At 30.1% G+C, this 23951-nt stretch overlaps 2 protein-coding genes across 2 annotated transcripts; one reads left to right on the top strand and one right to left on the bottom strand.

Moving 5' to 3' along the window:
• Nucleotides 1–621: 621 nt before the first annotated feature.
• LOC108807345 (uncharacterized) lies at nucleotides 622–2162 on the bottom strand. Its single transcript, XM_018579620.2, has 3 exons — nucleotides 1872–2162; nucleotides 1535–1763; nucleotides 622–1141 (listed from the first exon to the last, which is right to left on the bottom strand). Exons 1-3 carry the CDS (start codon nucleotides 2094–2096, stop codon nucleotides 699–701), a joined length of 897 nt encoding a protein of 298 aa, XP_018435122.1. The 5' UTR covers nucleotides 2097–2162; the 3' UTR covers nucleotides 622–698.
• Nucleotides 2163–18345: 16183 nt separating this feature from the next.
• On the top strand, nucleotides 18346–19704 carry LOC108806407 (riboflavin synthase). Its single transcript, XM_018578515.2, has 2 exons — nucleotides 18346–19107; nucleotides 19397–19704. Exons 1-2 carry the CDS (start codon nucleotides 18376–18378, stop codon nucleotides 19409–19411), a joined length of 747 nt encoding a protein of 248 aa, XP_018434017.1. The 5' UTR covers nucleotides 18346–18375; the 3' UTR covers nucleotides 19412–19704.
• The last annotated feature ends 4247 nt before the right edge of the window (nucleotides 19705–23951 follow it).

Below are 23951 nucleotides of genomic sequence, written 5' to 3'. Positions count from 1 at the left end.
CGCGCAAGGCACATATCTTATCCTAGTTTTTTTTATTGTTTTATTTATTTTTATCTTTTATTTCTTATTCCTTTGGTATAATTGTATTTTTCTAAATATTAAAAATATATTTTATTTGATTGATTTGATTAATCCAAGGTTAATTTTGTGATTATGGAAAAATTATAATATAGAAACAATCAAGTTGGTATTATACCAAAGAGATAGTTATGTTGAATTTTCGTTCGGATTCAGTAGTTTTCCAACAAAAATATTGGTAATTTCACGGTCAGTTTTTATTGTCCTAACGGAAAAACAACTGATAAAATGTCGATACTTATGAGATTGCTTTTATGAATAAGCACTAAATGTTAACTGTATTTAAGAGATTTAAAAATTGAATACAATTAATCTATTGGTTACATATCATTAACTTTTTTTAGAAACGAATGAATATAACTTTTATACATTCCGGGATTCAAAATCTCTATAGTACTCCCGTAAAATCCTAGCTATACACTCCTATGTAGGAAATCGCAGTGCTTCATGCATGTTGCACGATGACTTGAACGTTTCGTTCATCACGCAATAGCCAACGTCATTGAGACATATTCCGGTTAACTCCAAATCGGGAACTCAGGATTAATGTAACTCTTACTTCCCCTGATCAAATAAATAAATAATTACAAGTCATCAATAGCACTTGCGTCACACACATATCACACGACTGTTACAGCGGCAGAACGGCCCATCCCGTTAGAGAAACTGCCATCGTAGTTCAGCATGGAAACCCTAGGCTTCACCAGCGGCACCCAATTCTCCGGTTCAGTCGTCTCGGAGACCATGGCCGCTTCCAAGGAGCTCGATCTATCGCACGTGCGAAGCCACTTGGCTTGCATATACTTGTGTTTTCTCCAAGGTCCCATATGCATTTTCTTGTCTCTCAAGCATTTCTTCCCGGCGATGCATAATATCTTGATCAGGGATCTGAGTCTCTCGGTTTTCCCGACGTAAACCTCCGGCAATCGGCTGATAAGCCTTTTGTACTCTTCACCTCCTTTTGCAATCTCGAACTCTGCCCTGAATGATAACTCAATCACCACTCGCATCTCGCCTTTCTTCGGATCAGATCGGTCCACGATCTCTATGTATTCGTGTTCCCCTGATTTTTAGATAAAAATATAAAAATACGAGTCAGTCCCAATGTTCGTTAAATCTCTCAAGATAAATTCATAGTATAATAAAATATAATATTTTTTTTGTAAATTATAAAAATCAGATACTAAAGTAACAAATTAACGAATAGGTCAGGAAAAAATATCTCTTCGTGTTCTTGTGGACATAATATTTGTCCATTTTTCTAACAGAAAAACAAATAAATATTTTATCATACATTTTTTTTTATCATAGATATTTGCATTGACGTGATCTTTTTTTTTTGAAAAGACATTGACGTGATCTTGGGGAGTGATGATAGAGATGGCTGAGCAGTTCAGAGACACGCACTAGGTAATTTGATTCTAGTAAGACTAAAAACTAATGTGTCCAAACCAACCTGCTGGGATGTCTTGAGAGCTTCTCCACTTGGATTTGGAGATAACGCAGTCGTAGCAGGCCACATCTCTAAGGTGTCGAGAGATTTCACCACGTAAACAGCTCCGGCAACCACCAGCAACGGGTCGTCGGCAGACACAATGAAGACCCTTTGATTTGACTTCTCTCAGGGCTTCCTTTGTCGCTTGTCTAATCTTTGTTTCAATTGAACTTGTCCTATACAGTGTTCCCTACACAATTCAAAACAACTTTAGACCCCCGAATTAATCGGCTAACTAAAAATGACGAAAAATATTTATTATGATTTTGAACTTTTTGAAAGAAGAAAAAAAAGGTACCTGAAGAAGTTGTTCTTGTTCCTGCCAGAAAGCTTTGTTTTCTTCAGAATTGCAATTGCTATTTTCGTCAACGTCGTCTGTATCTTCACCACCGTTGAGGTTACCGGAGTCCGGGAAGTCTTCCGGTGACTGGTTTCCTTCGTCAAGGAAACCGAATAGAACGTCGTCGGAGCTAGCCATTCCATCGAGAAATCTCATAATGTCATCGGAATTTTGCCGATCCATCGGTTTTAAAATCCAAAGAAAGGGAGAAAAATAAATGTATTTTTTTCTGTTTTTATTTTTGAGAGAAAAGAGATGAGAGTTTATATAGCAGTGGGGAGGGAGGAGATGGGACCGTCTGAAATCGACGAAGCAGGTACAAGGCGCCGCGAAAGAGAGGATTAGTTGTGACGTGTCGAATTGTTGTTGGCGGGTATGTCAGATCTCGGGGATGAATGATTGCTCAAGACAGCTAGTTCCCATGTCAGCATGACTAATCTCGTGTGCTTCTTCACAACATATTCGGATATACTCTGATCATATTCTAATAATAAAAGATTCCCTTCTAGCAAAAAAGGATAACAAAAAAAAAATTTAGGGATAATTCGTAAATTACCCAATATAAGATTGTAAATTTGAAAAATACACTGTTATAATAATATTTTGCAAACTACATTTATTTATGTGTTATAAGACTCTTTTGTTTTTATTTAAGTTTCAAATTCAAAATGCTTTAATAATAAAACTTGAAATTATTTGTCTTATAATTATTTTGAGATGATTATATTGAATTATAATATTTAAAATTATATATGGATAACCATTGAAATATTTATAACGCTATCTCTAAAACATATATGTTATAAAGATTATTTATAAAACCGTTCTATCATATTTTTTTATTTAATGCTTTGTAACTATAAAATATGTTGTTTATTGGAGGAATTGGGTAACTACCCACATTAGAGGTCCAAATTAGGGGTGTACCTCTTGATGGACGTAAGTGGCCCAAGCCACACAATAAGGTTAGGCGATTTACGGTAAAGACCTCAAACTGCCACATCGTACGGGCACTGCAAGCCAGTGGAGTTCACTGGATTTCCTGACAAAATCTTTAGCCTCCTTTTACCATGTCATAGCTCCTAGACCCTACCAGATCATCCAAGCCACACAATCTCCCCGTTTCTTGTGACAAACAGTGAGATAACAAACCCCAATGTTACATTGGGAAGCAAGACGGTGGAAAAAAACTCAGAAATTAATAGATATCAATTTAAATAAAGAGTTCGAAGAAGGTTAGCATCTTGTGAGAATTTTAGAGAGGCCAAGGAGAGAGAACGAAAGCTGTGATATTGAGTTTGAAAACCTACAACTCCATTGACAGAGATCGTTTTTCCTTCGAAAGAATAGGTATGGTCTCATGAAACTTCAAGAACCTTTACTATTACACGTTGTAAACACATAATCGTTTCCTTTAATATATATCTCTTTGGTGATTTGTTCATGCAGCTATGGGGCATCTAGTTAAGACTGGTGGGAGATTGGGAAAGAGGAGGCCAAGGTGTTTGGAGGTTTAACACAAACATGACACGTCCAAAGTACGATATCGTTATCCGTGAAAATGACAGATAAGATACCGTAGTGGAGATGGTGCGAGAGAGGTTTAAGCCTATGGAGGATCCCGAGAACCCAAAACCGGTGGTTCTTACGTACGAGTTCCCTAGATTTGAGACAGAAAGGGGAGACTACACTACTCCTCCAATCGAGATAAAGAACGACAGAGACATTGAGCTATTCATGTCTGTAAAGATTGACTGCGGGTTGGTAGAGCTATATGTCACTGTTGGTGAAAGTGCTGTTGCCTGCTGCAGAATGCAGAAAGGTGAGGAAGAAGAAGGTGGTGACCAAGACCTGGAAATACTAGATCCTCAAACCCTACCATTTAGAGGTTAGAATTTTTATGAACAAGTTGGTGGTAATTTTAAGCGTAGCGGCTAATATTTTTATTAACAATAGGTTTAGCAAGGCGTGGCTACATCCTAGCAAGCGAGACGGGTTTAAAAAAAATCTGCACACCAGAGGAGTTGGAGATACTGAGGAAAACCTCAAGGATTCTAGCTTTGGAAGTCGCAGAAGACGAGCCAAGTGATAAGGATGATACTGGGTCTTCTGGTCACTCCTCCATTCTGATGGCTATTCCGATGCCAGTTGCAGTAGATGGTGTGATCAGACTTCATGATGTTCAAAATTTGAACCCGCTAAGCAGCTGACACTAAATATTGGTAATTCTAATTTTTTTGGTAAATATTTATTTTGGATGATTACTGTTACTAGGAAATGTAAATGCTAACATTCAGTTTGTTCGTTATAGGTGATGGTGGTCGTCTATCGAGGCTGTACCAGATAACGGCAAAGGAAATATTTACTCTTGCGAAAGAGCAACACAAAGCTTCAAAACCGGCAGCAACAAAGAGCTATCTCCAACACAAGATACTACAACAACAAAAGAGCAACACAAAGTTTCAAAACCGGCAGCAACAAGACGACCTCAGATCACAAGAATTCCGGAAACCAGAGACTAATCCCACCATACAAATTCAAGATGAACAAGTCCACAACACCTCTGCCAAATCTCAGCTCAATCAGAGAAGATCTCACCGTCCACTCAAGACAGAACTGCTGAAGAACTGTGACGACCAGCTTCACCAAAACCCTGATAACAGAAGATCCAACTGTTAGAATCCAAATCCCTTCAGTGAACCTATAACCCACTGAATGAAGAAGCTTCATATAAAATATCAGCTCGATCAAGATCCGTTTGACCCACCAAACCTGCCTTGACAAACCAGATGAATTATGCCTTCTTCTATCTTTTTCTCTCTTTTGTCTAATGAGTTTTCTAAAGCACTCTTCTTTCTTGTGTCAACTCTTAATTCTCTCATGCCACCAAAATTAGGTTAAGAGAATTTATATAGTGTCTCACTAACCCTAATAACCTCCAAGGCCCAATACTAATCTCATGAACTAATACCAATGGCCCAACTTCCAAGTTTGGTTATCACCAACCAAACCCAATGGATTTCCTCCATCTAGAAGGAACCCAACATTGGCTACTTTTCTGCAGCGGCCTCCCTTCAGTTCAGAGAAACGAATCTAGGAACTTCCCATTATGGGAGAGCTTGTTTGAGAAAGAACTTGAGCAATTTGTCGAGAGGAAGTAGATGAGTTGGAAAGAGGTATCTCAAAAGGAGTATATATCAATGAAGCTTTGAAAAGATTAATTAAAGCTGCAATGTAGTGGGATTAGCAGGTGTAGGTGATTGAATTTCGTAAACTATGGAATCGTTATTTTCCAGTGAAACGAAAGGGGGTCGTTACAATCTTTGGTTGCAGAGCTCCGATGATTGAGGTGCAAAGAGAAGAAAGTTTTTTTTGTTTAAATGGGCCCGAATAATTAGATCATTTAAGGCTAAATCATGACAATAAACCTCAGATGGTTGGAAACGCCCAAACCCAGTTCAAAAAGAAACTTCCACAAATCTATTATTAAAATCTATACTAATAAAATGGACCTTTTGAGGTTCCAGTGAGCGTCCACATCACCAAAAAAACTTTTCTAGAAAGTCGCTACGTGGCATTATTATTAAAATATGAAAAATAAATAAAAAGTAAATATACGATATAAGGAAAAATAAATAATAAGTAAATATACTATATAAGAAATAGAAAATTACATTAAACATCTATCCGAAAATTATAATAAAATAATAATAAGTAAATATACAATATGAAAAATAGAAATATTATATTTAACATTTATCGTAATATTATAATTTAATATAAAAGAGAAAAATAGAATAATAATGATACGATATAAGAAAAAACAAAAATAAATAAATATACAATATAAAAAATAGAAAAATAAAATTTTACATGTATCTGAAAAATGTATAGTAAAATAAATAATAATTTAAATATACAATATAAGAAATAAAAATATTACATTCAATATCTATTATAATATTAGTCTATAGTAATAAAAGGGACATTTGAAGCTCCATAGAGCGTCCACATCAGCAAAAAAACCTTTCTCGAAGGCACGTGACATTATTATTAAAAATAAAAAATAAAAAATAAATAAAAAGTAAATATAGGATATAAGAAACAATAAATAATAAGTAAATATACAATATAAGAAATAGAAAACTTACATTAAACATCTATCTGAAAAAATTATAATAAAATAAATAATAAGTAAATATACAATATAAAATATAAATATTACATTAAACATTTACCGTAATATTATAATTTGATATAAAAGAAAAAATATAATAAGTAACTATATGATATAAGAAAAAATAAAAATAAGTAAATATACAATAGAAAATAGAAAAAAAAGAAATTATACATCTATCGGAAAAATGCATAGTAAAATAAATAATAATTAAATATACAATATAAGAAATAAAAATATTACATTAAATATCTATTATAATATTAGGATAAGTAAAAGGCTCCATAGAACGTCCACATCAGAAAAAAACTTCTCTCAATAAAATGACACGTGGCATTATCACTAAAAATGAAAAATATATAAAAATTAAATATAAGATATAAGAAAAAATAAATCAAAAGTAAATATAGGATATAAGAAAAAATAAATAATAAGTAAATATACAATATAAGATATAGAAAAATTACATTAAACAACTATCTGAAAATTTATAATAAAATAAATAATAAATAAATATACAATATAAAAAAGAAATATTACATTAAACATTTATCGTAATATTATAATTTGATATAAAATAAAATAAATTAAAATAAGTAATTATGCCGTATAAGAAAAATAAAAATAAGTAAATATACAATATACAATAGAAAAATAGAAAAATGAAATTATACATCTACCTAAAAATGTATAGTAAAATAAATAATAATTAAATATAAAATAAAAGAAATAAAAATATTACATTAAATATCTATTATAATTAGAATAAGTAAATATAAAAAATAAGAAAATAAATAATAAGAAAATAGACAATATAAGAAATAGAAAAACTACACTAAAATTTTACATGAAAATGTTTAATAAAACAAATAATAAGTAAATATATAATATTAGAAATATAAATATTACATTAAACATCTATCGTAATATTCAAATTTGATATAAACGCAAAACAATTAGAATAAGTAATTATACAATATAAGAAAAATAAACAATAAGTATATATACAATATAAAAATGGAAAAACTAATATTACATTAGAATGTAAATATATAATGGTATAAGAAATAGAAATATTACATTAAAAATATATCATAATATAGATAAGTAAATATACAATATAAGATAATAAGTATATATACAATATAAGAATAAAAAATTACATTAAACATCTATCTGAATAATATATAGTAAAATAAATAATAAGTAAATATACAATATAAGAAATAGAAATATTACATTAAACATCTATCACAATATTACCATTTGATATAAAATCAAGAAAATTAGAATAAATAAATATACAATATATGAATAAAATAAATAATAACTAAATATACAATATAAGAAATTGAAATACTATAATAAACATCTATCTGAAAAATGTATAGTTTTACATTTTAAGTAAAAATACAAAAAGAAATGGAAATAATATATTAAACATATATCTGAAAGATGTATAATTTTTACATTTTTATTATTTCCAAATATTTTATGTAAAGAGACTGCTTATCTCGCTCTCAACCACATAGTTATAAATGTCTCTGTCACTCATATGACAAAAAGAGTTATCGAAGGTGAAATAGTCACAAGTAGATATATTGGTAAAAGTAGAAATACATATATTGGCACTTGAAAACAGATGGGCTGGGAAACCTCCAACTTCTAAAATCCATAACTTCTTGCTTCGGGAATATTTTCTTGTAATTCCAAGCCTCAATGACTCCTTCATGAGTTAGCTCTCTTCTAAGATTGGATTCATGAGAAATCCTTCTGGTTGTTGAGATATTCGTCTGGGACTAAACCTCTGCCGCATGTATCTCCTAGATGGCCGGTTTGGATGGTTTGGTGAGACTCTGGTTGGGCTTCTGGTTTGATGAGCGCATCACAGCAACTAGAGTGAATAAAATTGTCTACAATGAAATATTCAATAGCATCCCCAGTAGTAAGGTCCGCAAATCATAAAAAAATCTATTTATATATATACACAAAAAATATTATATATGTCTATTCACTATACATGTTCCTAAATCTGATGAGTAAAGGAATTATTATAGGAAAATATGCTTGGAAAATAGGAAAAAATATTATATCTGTCTATTCACTATACATGTTCCTAAATCTGATGAGTAAAGGAATTATTACACAAAAAATATTATATCTTCACTATATAGGAAAATATGCTTGGACAAATTCACAAGAAGATAGTGAAGAACTAACTTACAGAAAGTGTTTTCCATATGACTTAATCACTCATAGATGGTAAACATTATCGAACTGTAACTAAGAAACCAAATCTAGATCTATCATAAACAAACACACCAGCATAAACACAACTGCGATTAATATTACAAGTTAAACAATATATTATACTGATCTTCAAGATGTACATAGAGCATGATCTCAAAAACAATAAGCAGTAGCGTTGCCATCACATAATGAAAAGAAGCCCACTGCCACAAACCAGAAATTTAGAAATTAAATTACAAAATAACATGATGCTAACGAAGAGCAAATGTGATAAACACAAATATGTCATAAATGGAGCAGGCAGTGAAATATACCACGAGAAATCATAGCACGAAACAGCCACAATGGTGTAAATATAAATCTGCAAAAAAAAATAGAGTCAAATGAAGATAAAGACTTATACTTTAGACATCACTAAACACGCAAAGATCCAATTTTTATAGTTTGTACCCAATACCCTTTTGACACAGCCTAATTTTCAAAATTTGATTGTGTGAAATAGGAGATTTTTATGCAGAAAATTTCAAGAGGCACACACATAAAAGAAGAGAAAATGATTTGTTCTTCGTGAAAAACGGTTTTTTTTTTTCAAGTCGGCAGATGATGAGTTTCCATGACAGATGATGACAAGCTTAGTGTAGGATTAAACCCTCTTAATTTTAGTGTGACTGTGTATAAAAAGTGAAGGACAATTTCAAAATTAACATTAGAATTAGATTAATTCTACAAGTATTAGTTAGATGTTTCTTTGTTAAAAATAATCGAAGTGACATATTGTTAGAAGCTAAATTAGAACAAACTTTCAAAATTTTTTTTATGATTTGTAAAATAAATAGATTATATTATCTAAGTTTATGATTTATAAAATAAATAGACAAATTTTACGTAATAAAAATATAAAACTTTTAATTTAATTTTTATCTAAAATAAATTAAACATTTTAAATATATTTAAATAATTTGTATATTTGTTTATCCGCTCGAAGGGCGGGTTTAATCCTAGTCTATACTAATAAAAGGAAAATTTTGAGGCTCTAGGGAGCGTCCACATCAGCGAAACAAACTTCGACCGAAAGATGCCACGTGACATTATTATTAAAAAGATATATAATAAAATAAATGATAAAGTAAATATACAATATAAAGAAAAATAGATAATAAGTAAATATACCATATAAGAAAAAGAAATATTGCATTAAATATCTATCTGAAAAATGTATTCTAAAATAAATGAATATACAATATAAAAATAGAAATATTACAGTGTGGTTCCCTCAAGGCGTTCCCCGTCACTCTTTCATGACTTGGCTGGCTATTAAAAATAGATTGTCCACAGGTGATCGTATGAGACAGTGGGGGATGGTTCAAGGCTGCGAACTGTGTGGAGAAAGGGATGAGACACGAGACCATCTATTCTTTGCCTGCCCATTCGCATACTCAATATGGGAAGGGCCTGCTCGTCGGCTCCTAGGAAATGGTGTCAACCCGGACTGGCAGTGGACAGTTCAGCAGTTACAACGTATGGGGACAAAAGGAATTGACTCGTGTCTAGCTCGGCTCTATTTCCAGGCGTGTATCTACCTAATATGGCGAGAAAGAAACTCTAGACGCCATCACCAGCCGCGCAACACCGTCGTCTAGCTTCAAAGACTTACTGACAAGGCTATGAGAAACAGGATCTATTCTCTCAAGTACCCAACAGATCACAGACTTGGAGGAATGCTAAGAAGATGGTTTGAAGTAACAATGTGATTTTGTTTTATTTTTTGCACTCCGTCCATTCGTCTCATAGATTATAGATTTTAGCTCATGATAGTTTACTCTCTGTAAATAACATTATTTTGGTCTGATCAATGAATATCAAATTTCATCAAAAAAAAATAGAAATATTACGTTAAACATCTATCCTAATATGTTTTTTTGAATGAATGCTAAATTTTATTCAATCAAAAACCCCCTTTTATTTACATCATTATAATTTTGCATATGAAAGAAAGATTTTATATACAAATTTCTGATCTAAACTCATCTATAGACCATCTATCGTAATATTTCAATATGATATAAAAGCAAAATAATTAGAAATATTAAATATACAATTTAAGAATAAAAATAATAAATAAATATAAAATTATTTGAGGCTCCAGTGAGTGTCCACATCAACAAAAAAATATTTCTTACAAAAAGCCACATGGCATTGTTACAAAAGAATAAATATCAATATAATAAAAATAAATAATAAGTAAATATACAATATAAGAAATAGACATATTAAATTAAAAATCTATCTGATAATTTTATAATAAAATAGATAATAACTAAATATAAAATATACAATATAAAGATAGAAATATCACATCAAACATCTATCGTAATATTTAAATTTGATAAAAAAGCAAAATAATTAGAAACATTAAATATACAATATAAGAAAAAATTAAAAATAAATAAATATACAATTATTTGAGGCTCCAGTTAGTGTACACATCAGCAAACAATCTTTTTTCTAAAAGAAGTCATGTAGCATTATTACCAAAAAGAGTAAATATCACATAACAAGTAAATATACAAATAAAAAAAACCACATTCAACATCTAACTGATAAATTTATAATAAAATAAATAATAAATAAATATGCAATATAAAAATAGAAAAATAACATTAAACATCTAACATAATATTATAATTTGATATAAAAGAAAAAAATAGATTAAGTAAATATACAATAGAAGAAAAAATAAAAAAAATAAGTAAATACACAATATCAAAAATTGAAAAACTAAATTAAAAATCTATCTAAAAAATGTATAGTGAAATCAGCAATTACCAAATATTGAATATAAGAAATAAAAATATTACATTAAACATCTATCATAATATTAAATTAAATAACAAATACATATACAATATAAGAAATAGAAAAACTACATTGAACCTCTTTCAGAAATATTTTTAGTAAAATAAATAATAAGTAATATACAATATCTTATTATATAAAGCTTGGTTCTTCAAAGTTACTAATTAACATGATTGTGACACATGTCAATTTTATATTTAAGATTGTGACATGTGTTAAATAAATTTTTTTATATAAATAATTATTTAATAGTAATTTTCCTTTTTTGAGAAAAGGTATTGTAAATAATTGTAACTAGCTTTATCATGAGATATATTTTTTTAAAAATTATCTTTTTATGATTTTAGAAAAGGAAAAACAATGTTAATATTATTGTAAAAAATCGGTTTGGATATAGAACTTTTTAAAACGAAAATTACTTTAACTTTGTTTTACAAATCGTGTTAATATGTCAATAATAAGATTATAGTTTTTTTTGTGTATGACCTTTTAATTAGAATTTGAATAAAGGAATTAACATTAAACATTCTTTTACAATTTTTTGGTTTAAGATTAAAAAAAAGATAATTACAATCAAATAGTTTTTTGGTTCTTCAAAGTTAGTAATTAACATGATATTTTGACACATATCAATTTTATATTTAAGATTGTGACATATGTTAAATAAAAAATTTCATATAAATAATTATTTAATAGTAATTTTCCTTTTTTGAGAAAAGTATTGTAAATAATAGTAACTAGCTTTATCATAAGATACATTTTTAAAAATTTATCTTTTTATTATTGTAGAAAAGGAAAATAAATGTTAATATTATTGTACAAATCGGTTTTGATATAGCATTTTTAAAAACGAAAAAATTACTATAACTTTGTTTTACAAATCGTGTTAATATGTCAATAATAAGATTGTAGTTTTTTTGGTTTATGACCTTTTGATTAGGATTTGAATAAAGGAAAATTAACAATAAACATTACTTTACAATTTTTTGGTTAAGATTTTTAAAAAGGATAATTACAATCAAATATTTTTTTACAATGATCATTTCTTTATGATTTTAGAAAATAAAATTTAGTGTTAAATATTGTAAAAATTGATTTTGGTATAGGAGAAGGAAAATTACTAATAGTCTTTTACATTATATATTGTTAAAAACATTTTATAGTAATTTTCAATTTGAAAAAAAAAATCTAAACAAAAATTAATTGTAAAAAAGAAGTTAATTTTATTTGTTATTTTAAAAAAAACATTGTGACATGTGTAGAAAAATATGATACAACTCTCTTTTGTTGATTTAAAGAGATTTAGAAAAGAAAATTTAATAACTTTGAAAAACCAAGCGTTAATTACTTTTTTGTGGTTTATGACATTTTAATTCTATATTTTTAAAATATATGATATTAACTTTTTCAAAAGTCTAAACAAAATTAGATTGTGAATGTGTCAATTAAAAAATTAGATTGTGAATATGTCAATAAAAATTTTGTCATTACTTTAAAATTGTAAAAATATTAGTGATATTAAAAAAACGAATTTTGAAAATGGAACCTATTAAAAATGGCAAATAATAGTTTTTCACATTATATATGCAAAATCATACAATTTCACTAAAAATATTTTTCATTTTTATGGTTTTCATAAAATTAAAATATCAAACAAAACCCGTTGCAACGCAACGGGCTCATATATAAAGTTTGGTTCTTCGAAGTTACTAAATTAATATGATCGCGACACATGACAATTGTATACTTAAGATTATGACATGTGTTAAGTAATAATAAGATAGTTAATTAATAGTATTTTTCCTTTTTAAGTTTTAAACAAAATAGTGTAAACAAATAATAAGTTCATATAAACAATTATTTAATATTATTTTCCTTTTTTATTCCAAGAAATAAAAAGTTTAAACGAAAATAATTTTCCTTTTTTTAAAAATTATGAACAAATATAATTATAATATTTATTTAATAGTGTAATAATTTTTATATAAATAGTTAATTAATAGTATTTTTCCTTTTTAACTTTTAAACAAAATAGTGTAAACAAATAATAAGTTCATATAAACAATTATTTAATATTATTTTCCTTTTTTATTCCAAGAAATAAAAAATTTAAACGAAAATAATTTTCCTTTTTTAAAAAATTATGAACAAATATAATTGTAATATTTATTTAATAGTATTTTTCCTTTTTAAGGTTTATACAAAATAATTGTTAACGAAAAAAATTATATACTAATAATTATTTAATAGTAAGCTTCCTTTTTAAAAATAATAATAAAAATAAAATTGTATAAGCTATATGAAAATAATTTTCCTTTGCTAAAAATACTAATTCATAAATTGAACTTTAAAAGACTATTTTTGTAAGACTATTTATTATGTTAGAATTTGTTTCAAATGGAACACATTCTATTTTATAAATATATTTTTATTTCTAATTTAAATCTCAGGTTTTTATAATTCGTTTAGAAAAAAATTTAAACAACTATTTCTTTCATAGTTCTGTTTTTCATGATTTTTTAAAAAAGCAAAATTAGAACTTATTAAAAAGGAAAATGTACAAAATTACCATTTTATATTATATATTGTTAAAAATATTTGATAGTAATTTTAATTTTTTTGATTGTGATATGTGTCAATAAATTTTTAAGATTGTGACATGTATTAAAATATGATACAATTTTTTGTTAGGATTTTTTATTATATAAAGTTTGGTTCTTCAAAGTTAGTAATTAACATTATTATGACGCATGAAAATTTTATATTTAAGATTGTTACATGTGTTAAATAAAATCTTATTATAAATAATTATTTAATAGTAATTTTCTTTTTTTTTTGTTAGTAATTAACATAATTGTGACACATGACAATTTTATATTTAAGATTATAATATGTGTTAGATAAAATCTTATTTTAAATAATTACTTAATAGTATTTTCCTTTTTTAGAAAAAGTATTGTAAATAAAAAAATTACCATACAAATAGTAAATTAATAGTAATTCCTTTTTTAATTCCAAAATGAAAATTGTAAAAGCTATATCAAAATAATTTTTCTTTCCAAATATTCTAATTTTCCTTTTTGTGTTAAATAAAAATTTTCATATAAATAATTATTTAATAGTATTTCTCCTTTTTTTTGTGAAAAATTTTGTAAACAAAAGAAATTCCATAAAAATGTAAAATAATAATAAATTTCCTTTTTATATCCAAAATGAAAATTGTAAAAGCTATATGAAAATAATTTTTCCTTTCAAAAAATTCTAGTTTTCTTTTTTTAAAAAATCGTGGACAAATAGAATTATAAAATAAAAATATTATTTTAATAAGATTAATGTTTTTACACATTTATAATTAATTAATAGTAATTTTCTTTTTTTTCTGCGAAACAAATTATTGTAAATAAAATATTTCCATAAAATAGTAAATTAATTGTAATTTTCCTTTATAAATCTAAAATGAAAATAGTAAAAGCTATGTGAACAATAATTTTCCTTTTTTAAGAAAATCATGAAAAAGAGAATTATAAAAGAAAAATTGTAGTTAAATAATATTTAAAACGAATGATAAAATCCTAATAATACACCGAACTGTTTAATAATAAATCTATGATTTAGCTAAAATCATAGATTACTTTTGTTTTATCCTAATCAAAAATGTAAAAGATTATTTAATATTATTTTTTTTTTATTGTAAATAAAAAGGATATTTATAAAATAGAACATTTTTCCTTTTTAAAAAAAAATTCAAGCAAAATAAATTTTTAAAAACTCATTTAATAAATCATTAGATTAGTACATAAGAAAATGTATAATGTTATCATTTACTTGATTGACGTTATTCGACTTTCAATTTTTCTTATTTTAGGTTGGGTTTAATTCAAAAATTTAGGTATAATGATTTTTCTAATCTAAGTAGAAAATTGATAACAATTCATCTATGTGTCATTATTATAAAATACAAATTTTAACTTGAAATTATGCATGAAAATTATTTTTAGTTATAAAATAAATCTTACAAAACATATGCAAATCAATCATAAAACTATAACAAAATGATTATTATTTATGTTTTTTATTAAATTAAAACATCAAACAAAACTGTTGCAACGCAACGGGCTCGTATCTAGTAAGAAATAAAATATTACATTAAACATCTATTGTAATATTACTATTTGATATAAGAGAAAAAATTAGAATAATTAAATAAAAAATATAAGATAAATAAATAATAAGTAAACATGCAATATAAGAAATAGAAAAACTACATTAAGCATATATCTGAAAATATATATTATTTACATTTTTATTATTTACAAATATTTTTATAAGTAGATATACAATATAGGAAAAATTAAATGATAAGTAAATATCCAATATAAAAATAGAAATATTACATTAAACATCTATCTTAATATTATCATTTGTTATAAAAGCAAAATATTTAGAATAACTAAATATACAAAATAAAAAATAAAGAAGTAAATATACAATATAAAAATGGAAAAACTAAATTAAACATCTATATGAAAAATGGATAGTAAAATAAATAATAAGTAATTATACAATATAAGAAAAACATACTACATTGAAAATCAATTGTAATATTAGATAAGTAAATATACAATATAAGAAAAAATCAATAATAAGTATATATGAAATAAAAATTTTACATTAAACATATATCGTAATATTATCATTTGATATAAAGCAATAAATTTAGAATAAGTAAATATACAAAATAAGAAAAATATACAATAAGTAAATATACAATATAAAAATGGAAAAACTAAATTAAACTTCTATATGATAAAATTATAATAAAATAAATTGTTATAAATATACAATATAATAAATAGAAATATTACACTAAACATTTATCATAATATTAGATAAGTAAATATACAATATAAAAAAATAAGAATTGTATATATATGATATAAGAAATATAAAAAGTATATTAAACATCTATATGGAAAATGTATAGTAAAATAAATAATAACTAAATATACAATATAAAAATACAAATATCACATTAAACATTTATCATAATATTATAATTATAAAATTATAATAGCTCCATGCTACGCGCAGAGACATGGAAGAGAAAGAAATAAAACTGGTGTTTTTAGTAGCTGATAAGAGAGAACAGGTAGCTGGGGAAAGAAACGAAGCAAATGGAGTTGCTGTTTTGTTTAGCATCACAGATACTCCCAAATCCCTTTTACTGTTTGATAGGGTTGGGTTGAAGAAGCTTAATTCGGGTTTGATAGAAGTGAGGGAGTTTGATTGAGAAGGAGATATAAGCTTAGAGTCTGAGAAGAAAGTGAAAATAACAAACTCAGAAGCCAGCTAAATTAACAAGTGTGAAGAATGGAAGTTTCCTAAGGCTGCTTAGAATGAAAGTTTCAGCCTTCCATCCTTATCTTTAATCAGATCAAAGAGGCGTGGAACATCTTCGGGTGTCTTGACTTTCTCATTCAATCTTTGTAAATGGTTGGTTTGTTCTCATGCACAACAATATTGTAGGAAGAATATAAATCTTTTAGTTGCAGAAGGAATAACTAGGCGAAAGACTACGAGGCTTTAGTAAATAATCAAACCAAATATCTTACAAATATTTTAAAAAAATATCTTTAGATATAATAAATAAAACAATATATATATATTCAATACCCCTATGAAAAATTAATAACATCAGAACGTTTCCGCGGTCGAATCCATTTCGAATTTGATAAATGCATTGCTTGTGAAGTATGTGTTCGAGTATGTCCTATTCAGTGACTTTGGCACTGGATGGACGTTACCAAAATTGGTACTATCGGGTCGGGTGAATTCAATAATAGACGCCTGGCGGCATTCCAGCCTTCCTATCCTTTCAGGACCTATCCTAAACAGAATTCAGTACTTCTTGGTCGTGAATATCTGAATAGGGCAAACCACTCTGTGGATATCTTTACTTCGGAACAAAACAATTAGAATTAGGCTCGGTCAATATATATATATATATATATATATATAATCTAACTTGAATTTGCTGAAAAATAATTAACAAATAAGAATTTATTTAAAAATTTACATGATCTAATCCAAAATATAAAACTACAGAAAAATAGAAAATATTTATAGGAACAAAAAAGAAAATCCATTTTACAATATTATTTTGATGTTTTATCAAAACCCGACCAATAGAAATAAAAACGAAAGAGATATCATGGATATTTTTTGTGGTTACCAAGCTCAATAGAAATATTCACAGGAAAACTGAATGAAAACACAACAGTGATTATTACACAATCAAAACATAATAATTATTTTTTTAAAAATCAATAAAATCTAATAAATAAATTTCTATTAATAAAGTCGAATTTTGTTTTTTCTCTTAAAAACACATGGTCAAGTGAAGAAATTTACCACATTTAGAAATTTCAAATTTATCCAATAAAATTTATCAGTAAAACATGAATGTAATGTTGTTTTATCCATTAAGTTCTAGTTAACTATTCTTCTGTTAAGTTTAACATTTCATTATTAGATTATGACAATTATGATAGTTACAGTAACACTTTTCAAATGTATGATTTAAAATATAAAAAGTAGGTTAAAATTATATTTTCACAAACACAAAAATTCTGTAAATTCATTAGATATTGATAATTTAGGATCTAAATTAAATTATTAATAAAAATAGAGTTATAAACCCACACTTATTTTAATTATATTTTTTTAATAATCATTTGGTTCGTTATCCATTTATAGATTCAGAGTAATAAAACAAAATCACTTAATGAGTTAAATGATCACTATCAAATATTCATGTGTATCTCTTTCTACAATGTAAAACATAATATCTAATTATTATATTTTTTTGCAGCATTAAATATTAATGCAAAGGATTACAAAACATTTTTATATATAAAGCTATATTTAAATATATACTAAGAATTTGAAATATATTTAGTTGTTTTGAAATTTCATAAGACGGGTTTAACTCTAGTTATAATAGTATCATAAATTTCTGTGAAACAAAATCCATTCAGAAATTTATGTAGATTTAGTTTGATTAAAATTATTAATTTTGGGGTCGGTTTGGCTTTTCGGTTTTCCGGTTGGGTTCTTTTGTTTATCCTAATATCAGAGTGTAATTAGAAAAAAAACTACAATCTAGAGACGCCGCCGATAATGATGGCCACTCACTCTCTCAATCTGCTTCCCAAATCATTTCTTCCACAGTTGCCAACCTTCACTTCACTCAGACCAAAGCTGAGGCAAAATCTGAGCATTCGATCCGTGTTCACGGGAATCGTGGAAGAAATGGGGCAAGTAAAGGATCTGGGATTAGCTGATCGCGGCGGTTTCGACCTTAAAATCGGGGCGAGAGTGGTGGTGGAGGACGTGAAGCTAGGCGACAGCATCGCCGTCAACGGTACTTGCCTAACTGTCACCCATTTCGACACCGAGGAGTTCACCGTCGGGTTGGCGCCGGAGACGCTGCGGAAAACGTCGCTGGAGGAGCTGGAGAGAGGATCCCTGGTGAATCTGGAGCGCGCGCTGCAGCCGGTGAGCCGAATGGGGGGACACGTTGTGCAGGGACACGTGGACGGTACGGGAGTGATCGTTTCGATGGAGGCTGAGGGAGATTCGCTGTGGGTGAAGGTGAAAGCGGACAAGGCTTTGCTCAAATACATTGTCCCCAAGGGCTTTGTGGCGGTGGACGGGACGAGCCTGACGGTGGTCGATGTGTCTGACCAGGACAGCTGCTTTAACTTCATGCTCGTTGCTTATACCCAGCAGAATGTGGTGATCCCCACCAAGAAAGTTGGGCAGAAAGTGAACTTGGAGGTTGATATCATGGGCAAATACGTTGAGAGACTTCTTCTCACCACTGCCACCTTCTCAATGAACACCCCACAGGTTAACTACAATCTTTCATCTGTTTTTTTTTTCTTTGTAGGAGTGCTTTTCTTATTTCTGAAACTTGTTTCTGATTGTTTACTCTAGTCTTCTTAGAGTGATTCGATCCAGACTTGTCTTTCTTCTTTTAGTGAGTGATGTATACCATCTCTCTCTAGCCATTTGACTCTGATGATTTTGGTTCTTGTTGTGTTCCTTCCTTGATCGAGCATTTAATTTGGTATCTGATGTTCTTTTTTTTGCTAAATTATCTTCTATTATATCTGATGTTCTTTTGTATGGGTTACAGGAAAACAAGAGCTGAAGCTCATCTGGGAGAAAAAGGAAGCTCATTTGGCAACTGTTGCTGTATTTAAGATTGATCTTGACTTCTGTTTCTTTGTAATAGCAGCGACACAAAACTTAGGTGCTTTGTGTAATGATGGTCGGTCTATTCATTTGTGTCAATTAGAGAATAAGCTTATGATTGTATTACCTTTTTTGTTTCTACTCTTAGTTTCTTGAGTGTGTATGTGTCGATGATAATAAAATGGAAGGAGAAGAAAGACAATATTATATAGTTAAAAATAAGAAAGAGTTAATACCAAAGATCATTTACATGATGCGCCTTATTCGGTTGTTTGTATCTCATGTTGAGGGAATGGACAAGCTTCTGATAAGTTGTGGGTCTAGCCCGAGACTTGAGCTGGTCTGGCTCACTTAACTTACGCCACCTACATTAAAGTTACATTAGAGTCTTGCTTGAGAGACAATTTGGATAAATATAACATAAGCTTTTTTCTGTTGTTTGAGGCCTATTAGATTAATAATTTTTAATCAAAGTGTATATAACAAACATTGAGTTACAAATATTTCTTTTTGGGGATTCATATATGCTAGTCTTCTCCACCATCTTCAAACACAATCTCTCATTGTCCACTGCACGTTAGACTTGCTCTTGTGTTGTTAAGCAGTTTGAGAATCTCAGTTGCACTTTCCATGTCCCTCAGAGGCGGCCCTTGGTAGAAGCGAATGAAGCAATGGTTTGCGGCCACCAAATTATTAACTAAAAACCGGCCACATTGTTTCAAAATCTTTTGACATTGTTTCAAAATCTTTTGATGGTCTAGTGGTTAGTTGTGTGACACTTCTATTTAAGAAATGCTGGATTCAAGCCCCATTCTGTGCATATATATATATATATTTTTTTTTTTTTAATTTCAGCCATTTTTTGATTTTGGGCTTGTGGTCTTGAAAAGTCTAGGACCTGCTCTGTGTCCCTTCTGTTGGATCAATTAAAAGGCCCAATGACTTTTATTGAAAGTTGAAAGGAAATGTTATGGGCTCTATGATTATAACCCAATTGAAATGTCAAAATGACATTTTATTTGTCCCACATCGGATGTGACAAGAGGAAGAGAGCTGTTTATATATGATCCCATGACACCATGGGTTAACCAGCTTGAGAGAGGAGAAGGCTCCCCACGCGCGCGCCACCGCCGCCGTCCGTCCGGCGCGGGCGCGGGCGCGGTCTTGGGTCTTGGTGGAGGGCCTCCGGCCCGATAAGAATATTCTTTTGGACCAAGTTAAGCCCAACGTTTGATCCATTTAATTCTCAAAAACAACATGCATTTTATTTTGAAACGACATGTAAAAACGTCATGCAGTTTGTTTTGTCAGATATTTAAACGAGATAAGAGATAAGAGAGAGAGTCTTGCGGAGGAAGTTCGCAACTCAACTTCCCTCAATCTCCGCGAGATTTCCGTCCACGTGCAGCTGCTGTTGCGGGAAGTGGCTCGTCTCCTTCTCTTTAAATATCGTCTCTCCTCTTCATTCATTACTCACTACTTTTACTTTTTGCAAAAACCAACAAAGAAACTCCCTTAGCGTAAGTCTATTTCCGAGAGTGTTCCTAGATTATAGTTCGATAGGGCGTTCACGAGTGAAGCGTGAATCGTCTGCCATGGTTGTATCCTGGGACTCGATATTTCGCCACTGCCCGTCTCACTGCGGAGCGAATATTTAGAGTTAAGGAAAGAGATCATATCTCGCCTCCATGTTCATTTCGTTACTTTCCTTAACGTCGTTTTGTAAATATATATCGTTTGCATCGATTCTGTTTTCCAGCTTCTACAATCTTAACTCTAAATCGTTTTCTAAAGCTGTTTCGGGTCGATCTTACGGTTTATAAAACGGTCTATTAAAGGATCTGTAAACGGTTTGTAGAACGGTGTTTGCGATTTGCTTTATAGCACTTCCGCGAAACGTTTCGTACATTTCAGCAACGTGTTTGCGATTTGCTCTCTAGCACTTCCGCGAAGCGTATTTTGCGAATTATCAAATGTGTTATATAAAAATCGTTTCCACGAACACTTTCTTAAGTGAGTTTGTGAAACGATCTAAAATTCTACATAAACGGTTTCTGCGAACGCTTTAAGCGAATTTGCAAAACATTTATTCAGACTTAAATCGATATGATTTGGTTCAAACACCAAAAATGAAAATCGATTTAGATTATTATTTTTATTTTAATATTAATAATAATTTGTTATTGTTGGATGGAGTACTAATCCGTTTTCATGTTTTCTCAACAGAAAAATGACGGATGGAAACAACACCCCCGTTGACACTACCATCGCGCAAACTCCAATCAACGTTGCTGCAACTGATGTATCTGGTGTGACAACCGCTGGAAACATCCCTACTTCCTCAACCGCTGCAGCAACAACAACCACTACCCTTCCTACGGGAAACAGTGCTGATGAAACCACGCGCCGTAGCTTGTTCGGTGCTGGTCTTTATCAAACGGGTTCAGGTCTAGGAACCTCAAGTGGTCCGGTTGCAGTACCAACTCCTCCGTCAGTGCCCAGCCTGTTCACTCAAGGACTGATGCCAGACCAGTTTGATGGCAAAAACTTTAAAACGTGGCAGAAGAAGATGATGTTCTTCCTAACAACGTTGAAGCTGGACAAGTTCATCCAGGAGGACAAGCCCCTTGTCCCTTACGGGATTGATGATGTACACACTCTCGCAAGTGTTGACATTTGGGTGCATTCTGACTTCGTCTGCAAATGCTACATTTTGGGTCGCCTCATTGACCCATTGTACCGTGTCTACTGTGACATTCCAACGGCGAAGGAGCTATGGAGATCACTTGACAAGAAGTACAGAGGTGAGGACGCTGGCTGCCAGAAGTATGTGGTTGCAAAATTTCATGACTTCAAAATGGTGGATTCAAAACCCATCATGGATCAGGTGGAAGCGTTCCAGCTCATTTGCCATGAAATCAAAGCTGAAGGGATGTCCATCTGCGAGACATTCACAACTCTCAGCTTCATTGAAAAGCTTCCTCCAAGCTATGCGGATTTCAAGAACTACCTGAAGCACAAGAAGAAGAAGATGGGCCTTGAGGAGCTTATCATGAGGCTTCAGATGGAATCCAGGAACCGAATTGCTGACAAGATCAATGCTAAAGAGCATAGTGTCAACATGGCTGAGCACAAAGGCAAAGGAAAGGCACACGCCCATTCTCCAGCAAAGCCTTCGAAAACTGCTGCAGCACTGAAGGCTACTGGAAAAAACTTCAAGAACAAAGGCATTGAAATCAATGCGAATGTGGAGAGATTCAAGGGGAAGTGTCACTACTGCAACAAAGTGGGACACAAGACTGCTGAGTGTCGCAAGAAGATCAAAGATGAGAAGGCTCAGGCAAATCTCACTGAGGAGGATCTTGTTGCTGTGGTGACTGAAGCCAACATGGTTGAAAGCAACAACCCCAGGGAATGGTGGTATGACACTGGTGCAACCACCCACATTTGCACTGATAGGGCGATGTTCAGCACCTATCAGAAAAGCAAGACTCAGGAGAAGCTCAGGATGGGAAACACTGCAGTCTCCAAGATTGAAGGACGCGGCAATGTGATTTTGAAGATGACATCTGGACGTGAGGTCACTCTGACAAATGTGAAGCATGTGCCTGACATGAGGAAAAACCTGGTCTCGGGAACCTTGCTCAGCAAGAATGGATTCGCCACAAGCTTTGAGGCGGATAAGCTCGTGATTAGGAAGAATGGGATGTATTTGGGAAAGGGGTATGTTAAGGATGGACTGGTCAAGTTGAATGTAATGACCGTCCCTCCGAAAATTGTAGCTCCAAAAGTTTCAATGAATAAGAAAGAGCCAGTTGCTTATTTGGTTGAGTCTTTTAATATATGGCATGAAAGATTAGGCCATGTAAATAATAAATCTATACAAAGATTAATGAATTTAAATTTAATTCCCAAATTTAAAACAAGTAAACAAAAATGTGAAGTTTGCGTACAGGCTAAGCTCACAAAAACGCCCTCACCTCGTGTTGAAAGAACTAATAAACCTCTAGATTTAATTCACACTGATTTATGTGATTTAAAATATATGCCAACTAGAGGAGGGAAAAAGTACTTTGTGACCTTCATAGATGACTGCACAAAATATTGTTATGTTTATCTTTTACATAGCAAAGATGAAACCTTAGATAAATTCAAAGAATTTAAACTCGAGGTCGAAAATCAGCTTAAAACAACTATTAAGGTAGTTAGAAGCGACAGAGGAGGCGAGTATGATGGTCCATTCAATTCATTTTGTAAGGAACATGGAATAATACATCAAACTACAGCCCCTTATTCACCAGAATCTAATGGAGTTGCTGAACGAAAAAATCGAACTCTTAAAGAGATGATGAATGCAATGTTGCAGGAATCTGGGTCACCCCAGAACATGTGGGGGGAAGCGTTGCTTACCACTAATTATATCCTCAACAAGATTCCACACAAAATAACTGGCAAAACTCCATATGAATTATGGAAAGGTAATTTACCTTCGTATA

The sequence above is a fragment of the Raphanus sativus genome, chromosome 6 (genome assembly GCF_000801105.2).
Source record: "Raphanus sativus cultivar WK10039 chromosome 6, ASM80110v3, whole genome shotgun sequence".
NCBI lineage: Eukaryota > Viridiplantae > Streptophyta > Magnoliopsida > Brassicales > Brassicaceae > Raphanus > Raphanus sativus.
This window is presented reverse-complemented; position numbering and strand designations above follow the sequence as displayed.

What these genes read in the sequence shown, in the direction of transcription:
- LOC108807345 (XM_018579620.2), bottom strand. Translation starts at nt 2,096, where the DNA reads ATGGATCGGCAAAATTCCGATGACATTATGAGATTTCTCGATGGAATG. An exon ending in AACAAGAACAACTTCTTCAG is followed by an intron (nt 1,764 to 1,871) that starts GTACCTTTTTTT and finishes TGAATTGTGTAG; the next exon opens with GGAACACTGTATAGGACAAG. An exon ending in CTCTCAAGACATCCCAGCAG is followed by an intron (nt 1,142 to 1,534) that starts GTTGGTTTGGAC and finishes TCTAAAAATCAG; the next exon opens with GGGAACACGAATACATAGAG.
- LOC108806407 (XM_018578515.2), top strand. Translation starts at nt 18,376, where the DNA reads ATGATGGCCACTCACTCTCTCAATCTGCTTCCCAAATCATTTCTTCCA.